This window comes from Sinohyriopsis cumingii, chromosome 5, assembly GCF_028554795.1.
Source record: "Sinohyriopsis cumingii isolate HCF-2022 chromosome 5, ASM2855479v2, whole genome shotgun sequence".
Lineage (NCBI taxonomy): Eukaryota > Metazoa > Mollusca > Bivalvia > Unionida > Unionidae > Sinohyriopsis > Sinohyriopsis cumingii.
Window position 1 is genome coordinate 37,481,052 of NC_142965.1, and position 14,431 is coordinate 37,495,482.

At 35.8% G+C, this 14,431-nt stretch overlaps 1 protein-coding gene across 1 annotated transcript; it reads left to right on the top strand.

The window, feature by feature from the left end:
* Positions 1 to 3,598: 3,598 nt before the first annotated feature.
* Positions 3,599 to 8,740, top strand: LOC149798956 (uncharacterized). Its single transcript, XM_089957007.1, has 2 exons — positions 3,599 to 3,837; positions 6,409 to 8,740. Exon 2 carries the CDS (start codon positions 6,738 to 6,740, stop codon positions 7,344 to 7,346), a length of 609 nt encoding a protein of 202 aa, XP_089813133.1. The 5' UTR covers positions 3,599 to 3,837; positions 6,409 to 6,737; the 3' UTR covers positions 7,347 to 8,740.
* Positions 8,741 to 14,431: the final 5,691 nt, after the last annotated feature.

Here is a 14,431-nt window from a genome sequence, read left to right on the forward strand (position 1 = left end):
TATCATGATATTAGGGCAGGCTGGCATTGGTAAAAGCTTCCTAGTTAACAATTTTAGCAAAAGACTGAAAGAAATGGGAAAAACAGTTTACTTGACAGCCAGTACAGGTATAGCTGCCTCTCAGTTGCACGGAATGACAATACACAAGTTTTCGGGCATTCAGGACGGTCGTTTCCCCGATGATTTTTTGATAGATAAGATTAAAAATGATGATGATATGATAGATATTAAAAGAAGAATTTATGAATGTTGACACGCTTTTTATTGATGAAATCTCCATGCTATCTCTGAAATTCTTTCTGCAAATAGAGAAGGTGTTCAGAACAGTAATTGAAAGCAATTTCCCATTTGGTGTCATTCAGATCATTGTTTCTGGTGATTTCTTTCAACTGAAGCCTGTGCCAGATGATGTGTACCATGATAGAGGAGAACTCATTTATGAAAAGATTCACAGCCTGATTCCACATCATTATGTTCTGTCACAAGTACACAGACTGTCACAAGTACACAGACTGTCACAAGTACACAGACAAACAGAAGGTAATTTAAACATTATATTTTAATAACAATAGACCTCGTGTGAAAAAAGACGAAAAGATAAAACAAAACAATCTTCCTTCTCTTTGAAAATCTTTTATTTCTGTCTTTCTATCATTTTCACCAATATTTGGATGTATATGTGTAAAAAGTTAAACACACACACATACACACACACACACACACACACACATAGAGAGACAGACAGACAGACAGAGACAGAGAGAGGAGCTACCTAAACATACTAAGTTCTCAGACAGTAATACATGTAGTCCTGAAATCCCTAAATTTGTAACATTTTGCATCATGTTGGGCAGTCAATGAATAGTCATGATCACTCGGTTTTTCTTTGAGATACCATCCATAGGAATGATATTATCAGTTTATCACCAGTGACAATACCATTTTTCTTTGAACACATTGGTAACAATAAACTATAAAAAAGAATTTATATGCACACTCCTGTTTAAAGATACTTGGAATAGACAACACAAGTTTTTATCAGTAATTTCATCTTTATTTCATACCATACTTTTACTTTCTCTGATTTTCACACCAGGAATTCAGTGTCTTACACCAAGATATCCACAACTCAGACACAGTTCAGAAGAGAACTTATACATGTGTGTGAGTGTGAGAGAGACAGAGAGAGGGGATGGATGCAAATTAATATATATGCATAAACATTCACACATATTATGATTTATGTAGTTGGTTACAGATATGATCAAAATGGGTTAGTACAGATTTGCATAAGAGGTGTCATATATAATGCTTATTATACAAACCTCATCATGACAATGAAATCCACATCATATAACCATATATAGAATTTATGGCCATTTAGAGACAAATAAAAACATGCAGATGACTTGTACGAATAGGTCAGTGTCTATACCCAAGGATCATATCCCTTATGTCAGAACTTATAAACTATTGAGATTCACACTATGTTACCATATATAAAATGACTGATCATTGAGAACAAATGTATGCATGCAATGAAATTGACCAAGGGGTTACATTCTTATTCTACCCCCCATAATATCTTAATAACTGTTAAGATCACACACACACACACACACACACACACACACACATATATATGGGCATGCCAAGATGAAGTCACACATCCAGCTCTTTATCCTTTAAGGACCTGCTCAAGAGGCAGTAGGTTCAAACTTGGGACTTTGGGATGAAGGTCAGAGCAGTTAAGCATGGGAACACATGCATACAAACACAACCTTTTCTAAATACATTTGCAGCAAAATTTTCACATTGCTATTTTTACACAGGTGACATGTTTAAATTTGCCTGTGAAATAAATAAACAAAATATTTGTGAAATAAATAAACAAACAAAATACAGAGTTCACACATACTTGTTTTCTAAACACCTTACAGGAGACTTAATCAAAGCTGTACATGAACTAAGTGAGGGTGTACCGTTATCTAAAGACACAGAAAGTCTGCTACAAAGATTGGAACATCCACTACCACCTGGTGATCAGCCCATCAAATTGTTTGCCCTAAATTATGATGTTGAAAAGTGCAACTCAGACAGTTTACTGGACATGGAAGGTAAATGCAGATCCCTTATTAACTTACAATGTCAATTGCTCGTAGTAACTTTTTATCGTCCCCGTCATAAATTTCAACTTTTTGGAAAGACTGCTGCCATACATGGACTGTTCCGTAAATATGCTTTTCTCTATATCTATTTATGGACTCCAACTTTCCATATGCCACTGAAATCAGGTCTGAGTAACACTAAATTCTTCGTTAAGTTCTCAATTAAAGTCAGGCCACTGCTGTTATACTATCACTGTAGCATCAAGAATAATTTCTTGAAAATGTTTTCTACATCAGTCTTGACTGCTCCAGTGGCCTAGTGGATAGAGCATCTGCCTCAGAAGTGGTAGGTTGCTGGTTCGAACCCTGACTGAGTCATACCAAAGACTTATAAAAATGGTACTTACATCTTTCTCACTCAGCGCTCTGCATTAAGAGATCAGTGTTAGGACTAGTCAACCTGGTGTCAGGATAATGCGACTGGGTGAGACTTAATATGTACTACATGTCTGCGGTGTGATGCCCCAGTGCTAGATATCACTATAAACTGGTATTTTCTAGCAGTTCTATTGTACTGTTAAGGTGTGATCCATCCGGTAAGCTTGCCTGATAACTCTTCATCAGGAACAGAGCATTAGAATCCAACATTTCTTCTGCCAGATGATTTCGCATCTTCTCTGCTGAATTTGGGTACAAGTGAGCATCTGAAACTTTATGATGTATTGGTCTGCTGTGGACCTCCCAATCCCAGTGAACTGCACTGATCCAGTGTTTCCACAAAATGTACTTTCCATTCAGTTTCAGCTTCCTTGTATGAAGACCCTTTATGTCACCACTTTTCATTACACCATTTCTGATTTTTTTCATATTATGCGAAAAGTCCTGGGACATTGCAACTGATTTAGTTGGAGTCACTAAGTTTACAGCCATGTATTTACTGTCTAATGGATTCCTATTGAAATGAGATTTTATAAATTGCCTGTTTTCTTCACCACCATCCTGTAAGATGTAAACTACAGAAAATCCCCAATCCTGCAACCTAGCAATGACATCCCATATCATGATGTGCAGTTCAGAAGCTTTCACCCTACATGTTGGATAATGATAAACTGGGAATCTGAAGCCAGTGTATCCCAAGAAATATATCTATATTACAGTGTTTCCCTTTACACACATTTGTGCGTCAGGGACGCACGCTGGAGAAAATTGACGCACACATTTTGTTACCGTGCGTTTTTTTGACGCAAAGGATTTTCATAATATGATCAGGATTTATTTAATACCCAATGCATTGGACGATGGATGGCATTGTATATACTTCGCATATAGGCATTGACTGGTTCCCCGCTTTGTTTCCTCCCTGCCTTGCGCTCCTATTCGTATAGCAAAGTGCAATGCAGGGAACATATAAAACAATGAACCAGACTAGCATAGGCAATGTTATGACGGAGTAGCTTCCCCTAATATCGCGAGCTTCTCGCGATTTCCATCGAGCTCAGCAAACTGTTCTAGATATTTAACATCAAAGCTCATTGCACTAGAAAGTGATCGCCAGATTAAAACGTCATGCACTAAAAAGCATTAGCGAAGAAAGTGAACGAAGCAGAACACAAAAGAGTAACTGTGGATCTGACTTTAATGAAAAATGGAGAAAATTATTCCCTTGACTGGAATATTCATTTTGATTACCAGTGTGACTTCTGATCGTGTGATTGCAAAGACTGCAAAAGTGAATAATCCTTTCCTGACAGGAATTTAGAATTTTAAAAAATAGGCCCTGGTTCGCCATAAGATATCTGGAGAACACATTATAACCTAAGACATTATTCCACAACATAGAAATCAGTAAACTTGCAGAGACAAATGTGTTATTTGGATTACAAAGTCAGCGGGTCATTGCAGATTTTGTTGGTTTTTAACTTTTACTGTAATAAAAGAAAGATCTTAAAGTTCAAGTGTAACTTATTAGAAAGAAGATGAGTCAGTATCCTCCTTGATATTTGGATAAATGTGTTCTAGGACAAAGTACAATGAAACCTTTGATAGTACACATTTGATGAAAGGCAGTAAATTAACTCCCATTTGGTTAAAAAGATTTATTTGGCTTTTTGTATTGGCTTATATGTAATGTGTTGGGCTATAATATTGTTGAGGAGACTGTTAAAAGTACAACTTTAAAATAAAAAGTGAGTTTATAAAATTATTCTTTGAATGGACAATGCATTTGTTTGTTAATTGTGCATGTTGGTGTATTTGTATGTTTAGAGAAAAACAGAGAGAGAGAGAGAAAGAGTATGTTGTGCAAGTTGCAGTATCCTATTTCAAGCTGAAAAAGTCGTATGAAAATTTCTCAGTACATTTTTGACCCCCACATTTTTTATTTGACCCCCAGTTTTGACACCTGGGGTTTTTTGTACCCTCAATTGTACACCCCTGGGGGATACACTGGTATTACTGATGTTGCTAGCTTTTGTTCAACTTTTTTCCCTGTTCTACAGTTCTCAGATCATTGCCTTCATCCCCAGTGTCAACCCATCCAACTAAATGAGGTTTGCCACCTCTCATATCCAGTACAAGATCCTGTTGAATTTTTGTTTCATCATGAATCAAACCACTAGCCCATCCCTCTTCAGGAACATTTGCATCTTTTGCAGCCTGGTACATCCACAGAAAAACTTCATCCTGTGGTCCTGCTTCTTGTGGAACTCTGTTTTTGTACCTTCTTAAATGCCGACCTGTTGGAAGGATCATCATGGTACTGTCTACTATATCCTGGTATGTTCGTGGGCTCCTTACCCATAGTGCCAGGCAAATGCTAATCACTCTCTTATTCCATCATCTTCCATTTGGAATATTTGCCTTTAGAGCAGCAGATTGAGACTTAAGTAAAAGTTTCATATCCTCAGGTGCATTGGGAAAGCACTGTTTTAAACATTTCTCAAGGTCTTTGCTATCTTCATCACTTTGTTCATCTGTCTCCACTTTGTCATTATCATGTGTGCTTGGCTCTTTCAGTGTGCTGTGACTCTGACAGCGTCGACAATATTTGGTTAATCCCCACGGAACAATCTGATGACAAAATCTGAAATGCAGCACCCATATATAATTATCTGAATTGTGCTGTTTCACCTTTTCAGTTACTGTCAGTGAAGTTTCCGGTATAGAGGAGTCCAGTTTTGACACACCACTGCATACAGACATCTTCTTGACAATGTCTATGATCCTCTGCAGACATCTTTGTGTACATGAAAATTCATTGCTAATACCTAATTTACTCAGGTCAACAGTTTTGTTTCTTACAGTAAGTGTCCACCTTGTTTCTGATATATTGATTGTTTTCATCGTAATGCTGCCATTGACATTAACTGAAGATACGACATCAGTTATCAAATCTTTCATTGAGGGTAGAATTGTCACATCTCTAGGAATACAGGTTCTTAGTTTATCAAAAGTTATCTTCACATCATTCGGATAATTCTCTTTTGAGATGTAAGAAAGTCCCTCATAAAATACTTCCTTCTTGCCTGAATTGCGTCATTTGACCTTCTTTATATGAGGGAAAAGTTTTAATAAAAGTGTTGAAAGTGCCTTTGATGTTACACCTTTACAGTCTTTCATTAGGTCACTAAATATTATAGTCCCCTCTTGATCTTCTTGGAGTCTTTCTATCAACCTACAGTAAGAAGAATGTCCTGACATACATGAGTGATATAAACCAGAATATCTTTAAATAAGTGGACATACATCCAAAAATTGTGTATTACCCCAAAAATAATGGATCACTTGAATAATTCCAATGAATATTTCTGATAAATAATTCCTCTTTGATTATATTATTTGATTAGAACAACACAACTGTAAAATCGGATTATTAAAATAAATTCCTTTATATACTGATTATTAGAAAAGAATGAGTTGGTGTTTACCATTTAACGAACTACCTATATATAAACACAATCACCTGATAATATTCTAAAAAGAAAATGCATACTTGACATGTCAGTAATTCTAATGGAAAAACCACTCTAATTGTAAATAAAAGCAACCCTGACATCCAATTGTATGTAAACTAATTGTATACAGTTACAAATTATAGTTATGGATAAAAGTTAGGCATGTTTTCCAAAAAATTTTAAGCATGACTTGTACATAACACTGTTATTAAATATATATTTATATACATTTCAGTCTTCATATAGTGTAAGTGGAAAATGTCTTTTCAGATACAGTAAAACATTCTTTAAAGTATGTACATAATATCAAAGTGTGTGTATGTCAAAACTTTTCTTCTTTTATCCAGGTGAAGTCAAGGTATATCACAGTGCAAATGAAGGTGATACAGCAGCATTATTGTCTTGTCGAACTGTGAAGCATTTGTACCTTAAAGTAGGAGCTCCTATAATTCTGAATGTGAATTTGTCAGATGAACTTGTAAATGGACTCAAAGGAATTGTTGTTGAGATGCATAAGGACAGTGCTACAGTGAAGTTTCATAGATTTGATAAGACAACTGAAATACAATGATACATTTTTACAGTCTATAAACCCGAGGAAGGAAAAACTATTGCCTGTAGGAAACAGTTGCCTCTTCAGCTTGCATTTGCATTAACAGTGCATAAAGCACAAGGAATGACAATAGATAGACTTGAAATTGATTGCAGAAACATGACAATGCCTGGACAAATTGGGGTGGCTGTTGGCAGGGCAAAATCAACGAAGGGACTGAGAGTGAAGAACTTCAGATTCTGTCTAGTCAGAAGTCAACCTCAGTTTATTAAGAAATTTTATGAGTCTCGATTTTGTCCAGTTGATGAAACATGCTGTAGTAAGCTTATTTCTGTAGACCATTCAAACTGTCCTGAGAATAAACAGGAGTGTACCAGAGATGCTGACAACAGTGATGATACAGATGATGTGGAAGAGAAAGATATTGAAAATGACAGTGATGAAGATGAAGAGGTGATAAAAACAATGGATATACTTGAAAGTACTTTCAAACAAACTTCTGATAGTCCAATGCCTGCAGCAATAAATATAGATGAACTGCTAGATATGATTACTTATAAGATCCCACGTCCTCAGGAACAGAATGACTTGAATACAGAAATACATGGTATTAAAGCCAACAAGCATGTCTCTGAGTCTTTTGCCAGAAATATTTACTTCAAGCTCAAATGCTTATTTCAAGACACTGTGTCAGAAGGTAACATCAGGAACCAAACATTGACTTCATTTTAAGCTGCAGTCACAAAGTTTATCAGTACAGAAGAGTACAGAAGTTATGTAAGGCAGCTTTTTTGTGCAGATCTCAGATGTATCCATTATAAAGTTGCTTTTAAGATATTAATGAAGCTGAGAGCAAAACTTGTGGCTGATATCTCTGATCCATTAAAAGCAAAAGCAATAGAACAGTCACAGAAAGAAGGAAAAGTCTTTGAAGATACAAGCAGTGGAAGAGCAAAATTGAGATATATAGCAGGTTGGTGTGTTGCATCACTCAGACATAGAAAAAGAAGTGCTGTGAGAAAAAACTTGTACAGCAATAATTCCAGAGATTATGTGAACCAGTTGTACTACCAAGCAACAATGTTAGATACACTCATCCAATATGAAAGTGACCTAATGGAAACATCAGAAGATAAGGTTTCCATGATTGAGATACAGAGAAAGCAAAATGTAAGGAGTGGTCTGTGCTGTGTAAGTGATAAAACCTTTCATTTCTTCCAAGAGTTAGACAAAGTCATCAGAAAACTTGAAACAGTACAAATTGTAAATTTGTATGGCAAAAGCTTTTATAACTTTGTAACATCAAGGGTTCTGCTAAATGAGACACTGAACCAACAATATTTCTCTGTACAAGTTCAGAAGTTAAAAGAGGAGGTAGTAAGTATTTGTTAATGTCATCAGCACAGTTTAGACGAGAATTCAAGAGAAAAGTTAAGACTGGGAAGGAAGAAGCACACAGGAAGCAAATTCAAATGAGAAGAGACAGTAAAGTAAAAGCGTCTTCTTCAGAAGCACAAGTAAGCTCTAAGCAAAGCCAATTGAGGAAAGACAGATCAGATGATTCTTCCACCTCCGAACCGCAAGGAAGCCTGGATAAACTAGTAAAAAGGAAAGCAGTAAAGAAAAAGATGGGAAAGGGAAAAGGGAAACGATCAAAGACAGCTAAGTGGCCATGTGGAAGATGTCAGGAGGACTGTATAGTTGATAGTGTTTGTTACGACATGTGTCATAATGGCATCATTATAAGTGCATTGGTTTGCTCAGAGATGAACAGGAGCTTTGTGAGGAGGAATGGATATGTCCAGACTGTAGACTTTCAGGTGACGTCATAAAGGAATAATATTGGCAATGTCATTATTTATTAGTTCCAGTACTACCAATAAGTGCACTAGAATTTTCAATATTTCTCATAATTGCAAATCCCTGTGCTTCCCAGCTATGTCAATGGGTGTAACTTCATGCTATGGAAATATGTATATAGTGTTTGGATCAGTGTTATATTTATGACCTACATGCATTCAGTATCTTACAGTATGGAGTTAATTAGAACTTGCAACATTATGAATGTAGGAGAAAAATGTATTTGCACATTGTTCATGGTCCAATGGATTTATCCTAAAATCCATTATATAGGTAATATAATGGCTCTCAATTATGACGCATACAAATTTGAAGATACTGAAAAACAGTGTCTTATCCACTTTTCTCCACATAAGAGATAATATCAAATTCTAAAACTTTTATGAACATTTCTGATGAACATCAATCATATTCGATAGTGTCATGCCATTATATTCAGCAGTGTTAGAGGATATTCAGTACATTTATTAATAGAATGATGGATTGACAGAATGGTACATGGGCTGTGACAGTATCTTCTCCCCCTGTGTAATCTTTAAAAAAAAAACTATAATAATATATTTTCTTCAAAACAGAGATTGAGTTGTGATCATGCACCCAAGACCCTCATGAAATGCCTCAGTGACAATTGAACTTTGGCAATCTAGTGTACTAAGGGAATAATTTATAAACAATGTAAAGATATTATGCTTAAAATCCTAACATTTTAGACATGCAGTTAGTAGGAAAGCATTTCTAACACTGCCCCAGTCAAGCTGGAATACATATAGGAAATGCTAAATTTCTCAAACAGATTAACCACCCTACATTTGGTACCAAATAATTACAATCTTAGAAATCTGTAAAATACATGTTGTAAATGTTCTCATATAATTAGTTAATGATATATTGAAGCCCAACACTGCAGTATCTGTTTCAGAATGCATGGATATTTTTGTTGCATTCTGCAAACAAATGCTGAAAACATTCACATAATTTATAACAGAAATGATTAGGACTAAACTGATGAATGTCACTGTATTTAGAGGAAAGGAAGGGTATTCTCATGATGAATTTTCATATACAGTGATACATGTATCAATGCATGCTTTAAATCTCAAGTCTGAAAGGGTGCTTTAGGCAAGCTGCAGAGATTTTTCAGAAATGGAGAGGTTTTCTTTTATTTACATTTTCTATTATTGACAGATATTTATGACAACAATCATATATCACTTTCATGAGGATTATATATATATATATATATATATATATATATATATATATATATATATATATATATATATATATATATATATATATATTTGCAAACAGTTATGATGTTTATTGTTTAATAAATTTAAAGCAAAAGATGATCTTCACATTTTGATCATTCTTACCATGAAACAATGTGTGATTCCGTCATGTGTTTTTTTTTTGGTCTGCTTCTTCTGGACAATTGAGCCATTTAAATCTCCCGGAATAACTTATAAATAGGCGCGTACGTCATTTTCGGTTGGCCAATGAGAGTGCAGTATTCCATTCAGCGCGTTATTCTTGAATATTAAGCGGGTGCGATCAGGTACATGTCGAGCGGTACCGTGGGAAAATGATTTGGCATTCCTTAAAGGTATGATATTTAGTCAAACTTTTGAAGGGATACACAGTCGAATGCCTGAGCTAAATATCGGTACCAAATTTATTACGCTACGCGAAATGTGGCTTGAAATAACAGCGTTTATTCTTAAATGGGTTGCGCGAGAAAGGAATGAAGTGTCCTCCCTTGTATTTATTATATAGTACATGTATAACTGGTCGATTGTAAGCAACGATACGAGCCCCTGTGCTGTATATGCTGCTAGCCAAACAAAATTAGTGCCGTAAAGCAATCTAACTTCCCGTGAGGAGCATTCATTATTTCATTGAGGAAAAAATATGGAAATTTAGAGCGCCATCTGTTGTCATGAAGCCATGCTAATACTGTAGTATCCCATTATGACAACAGATGGCGATACGAGTTGGACAAGAAAGACGATACTGACAAAATTAGATTGTCGCAAGGCCAAATCTAAATGAAATCAGGAGTTGGAATGGTGTAATTTGTAATATGGCACGTTTATCAACAGAATATAAAACTTGTAATAACTGACATAACATTTGCCATTCGACAAATTACAGAACGAATTCAGCGTTTAGCAAAAAGCAAGATACAATGACGTAGGAGAGTAGATCTAAGCACTTGCAACTAGCCCTTTACAGTTTGCACCAATGAAGAATACAATATACATGGATAGAATTAAGAATGTAGCACTTGCAAGCAGCCATTTACAATAATGCAGAAGGAAAGTAGCACTTGCAAACTGCCACAAACAGTTTGCACTAATGAAGAATACAATATACATGGATAGAATTATGAAAGTAGCACTTGCAAGCAGTCATTTACAATAATGCATCAAGGAAAAACAGAAAATACATGCAAAGAATTATGGCGGTAATAGACCTCCATAGTATTTGAGTGCAGAACTCGGTCATTGTATTTAAGATGTAACGTCTCATTCAAGCTAATTTTTGCATAACATCAAAGGATTTAGAATGTATTGAAACAAGAACGCATACTGTTTGAAAAAGAAAGTAATCCAGCCAAAGCAAATTATATAAAAGAACAGCAAACATTTATTAACCAATGGAACGACGTGATTGTCAGTCTATTACTTTAACCTGAGATACAAGATGGAAGTCGATAATGAAGACTTCGTTAAGTTATTCAATAGCAGAGTATCTGAAGAGAAAAAATACCCATGTGTTTAACGCAAAATGAAAATTTATTTACTAATTCTCTAATTCATTCATGTACAAAATAAAATAATTTTAGTTTAATATCAAGACTAGTATTCTTTATATTCAAAAATAGTTTTCTAAACGTACTATACATTCCAAGGCACACTATATTCCGAGTTTCCTCTGAACCATGCCACCACATTTTTGATATTTGGACATTTATGTTGGGGTGTAGGGTCAGAATTCCCTATCGAAACGTTGGAATTCGCCGACAACATTTGGTGTCGGCATGGGGTAGCCGCTTACTAGCCGGCCCAATAAACTTGAAAGACCTTTCATCAAGAGATACCTGCATGAAATCGATAGGAATATGATTTATTTTCTTAGAAATTGTGATCATAGATTTCGTCATGTCCTTAATCCGCTGACAGTCGAGAAGAAAGTACATCGTTTCTGAAATTTTACCTGGATCTGGCCCTTTGCATTCCTAGTCGCGTGACTACACAACTCTTGCAACCAACATGTCAGTGACATCAGAGGTCATACAGTCGCGTGATGTCAACAATAGACCATTTCTAGTGTTACTGCATGAAAACAAATGGAACAAATAAATAAAAGGCGCGTAATTTTTATATAAAAATGAAAAAAAAAACTTATCAAAATATTTTTTCTGAAAAAAAAACGGCCGAAATTCTGTAAATGTTGCAGCAACTTGAAGAAAACCAGATTCACTATGCAGAGAACACATGTCAATGTGGTAGTCAAGTGACACCAACAAAAACATTACTGACACGTGCTCGGTACTGCTTTAAAACGGTTATCTCTGCCCTGCTGCGATACCGACAGGTTTCTGGTCGTTGTTCTCAGATTAAATATGTTGATAATTAAGTGTGCATTATATTTATTTACAAACATTAAGTGACCTATATAATATGTCCAAATTCTAAGTACAACAACTTTGGAAATTTGTTTGTTGTTGATATCACGTGACTATTTGACCTCTGATGTCAATAGACATGTAGAATGCAAGATTAGTATAGTCATGTGACTCAAAATGCAAATGGTTAGATCCAGGTTTTTCCATATCGGGGATCCACAACGCCTCAAGAAATTTTCTTCTTAAACAGATTTGCCAGTTTTTGGCAACTTCTATCAATTTTCGTCTGTTGTCGTCTTCATCATGCTTGTCCTGTAAGGTAGGAGGCAAGAATAAGCAGCAGCAGAGAGGACGAACAGCCTCTAATTGATTTACCCTGGAATTGTAAAAAAAAAAAGGGATCGGTGATTGGGTGCCAAATTGGAGCTGCCTTTCTCTGCTGCTTAACTGACTTACCCTGGAATTGGGATCGCGGTGATTGTGTACCAAATTGGAGGTGGCCCTCTCTGCTGCTGTAAATTAAATCATTATGTTATATCAAAATAATGGCAAATATCGGAGAAGCATATACCACTAGATTAGCTCGAGAGCGACTAGAAGCAATAAAGAAATTTCTTCCCGTACGAGATAGTGTCAGACAAAAATTACAAGCGCAAGAATCTCAGGTTGAATTTAGAGAGGGTACAGAACAATTATTTAAACCAATTGTTGAACCAACCAAAGAAATTGCTGCAGCTACAACAACATCACAGAAGGTTATCACGGAATTACCAAAACAAATTACTGAAGCCATGGAGTCTGCTGACAAACACGTGCTGAAATCGGGGATGTTAAAAATATTGTCGAGTATTTATCTAAACCAGAATTAAAAACTAAATATTTTACTCAGCAGGGTTATGCAGAAGTTATGGCTGATCCTGTTAAGGTTGCTGCAGCGGGATATCAAATTCGACATCAGTTTCTAAAGCCAGAATTTTATAACACTCCAGAACACGAGTGGAATGCTAAAGTATTTCGTGAATACAATGGTATTTCACAAATCAGTAAAAAATATAGCGCGAATATGAAGATTTTGTTGAAAAAGTTAATGAAATAAAAAAGGGTGTTTCAACGCCAACAAAGCGTCGATTTCGACCACGGAGACAACCATCACCTGAAGGTGTAACCGGAAGTGGTTTTACTGGAAATGGTCTTATCACTTGTCCTGATAATATTCTCAATGATGTATCACGGTTAGAAGTTCTCATGGGAGGAAAACGAGCTGGAAATAACTCACCAGAAATAACCAGTGAAGCAGCTGATATCTGTCGACGATTATTTCAAGGCGGTATCATGGACATTAATGTTTATCGGGGGTTCATTGATGAACTCGTTGATGATTACAGTGATCAGTTGTTAAATAAATAAATAATTATATAAAATGATCGTACACAGTTCTCATCGTGGACCCGTACCGGTCAGGGTGATAAACTCGCGATTACCAGTATAGAAAGTAACTTATGGAGATGGATTTGGTGATACTGTTCAAGGATTATTTACAAGATTATCTCAAAAAGTAACACCTATTGCAAAACGATTATCGATGAAAGCAGTAGATATTATTCGCGATAAAGCTCCTGCTGCTATTGGTAACGTTGCCAGTAAAATGTTCTTATCAATCAAGGACAGATTAGCACGATTAATACGCAGACCGCAACAACCAGTAAAATTACCAAGTACTGAAGTGATGCCCGCGGATGTCAGTAAAGTAATAAATCAAGCAGCAAATCAAAAATTAGCAACGATGATGAATCAAGGAGATGAACAAATAAATACAAGTCTGATATCGGGAAGTAGTCTTCGTTTTAGGAGATAACAATTTATAATAAAATGTTTCAAAGTACATCTGACCCAGCGTTTGACATGGATGTACCAGTACTCAAGGATGAGTCCGTGCGTGATTATCAATATTATTCTTATGAAGCGATATCGCCAAATCAACGTGGACGAATTGAATTACGAGTTCAAGATACAAGTAGATATTTCTTACCCGCTGAAGCATTTATCGAAGTCGCAGGCAAACTTCTAAAAGCAGATAATATAGCATATGGAGCTAATGAAAATGCTGGTTTTGTTAATAATGGTATCATGGCGTTATTCAAAAGTGCCGCATATATGATTGATGGAAGAGAAATTGAGACAATCCAGAATGATGTTGACGTTGCTACAACGATTATAGGCCTAGCAAGATATTCAGATGATTATACAAGATCAGCTGGTCCATCAATGATGTTCGCTAAAGATAATACTGTCCATCCTGATGTGAGACAGTATACTATAAGACGAC

What these genes read in the sequence shown, in the direction of transcription:
- LOC149798956 (XM_089957007.1), top strand. Translation starts at nt 6,738, where the DNA reads ATGACAATAGATAGACTTGAAATTGATTGCAGAAACATGACAATGCCT.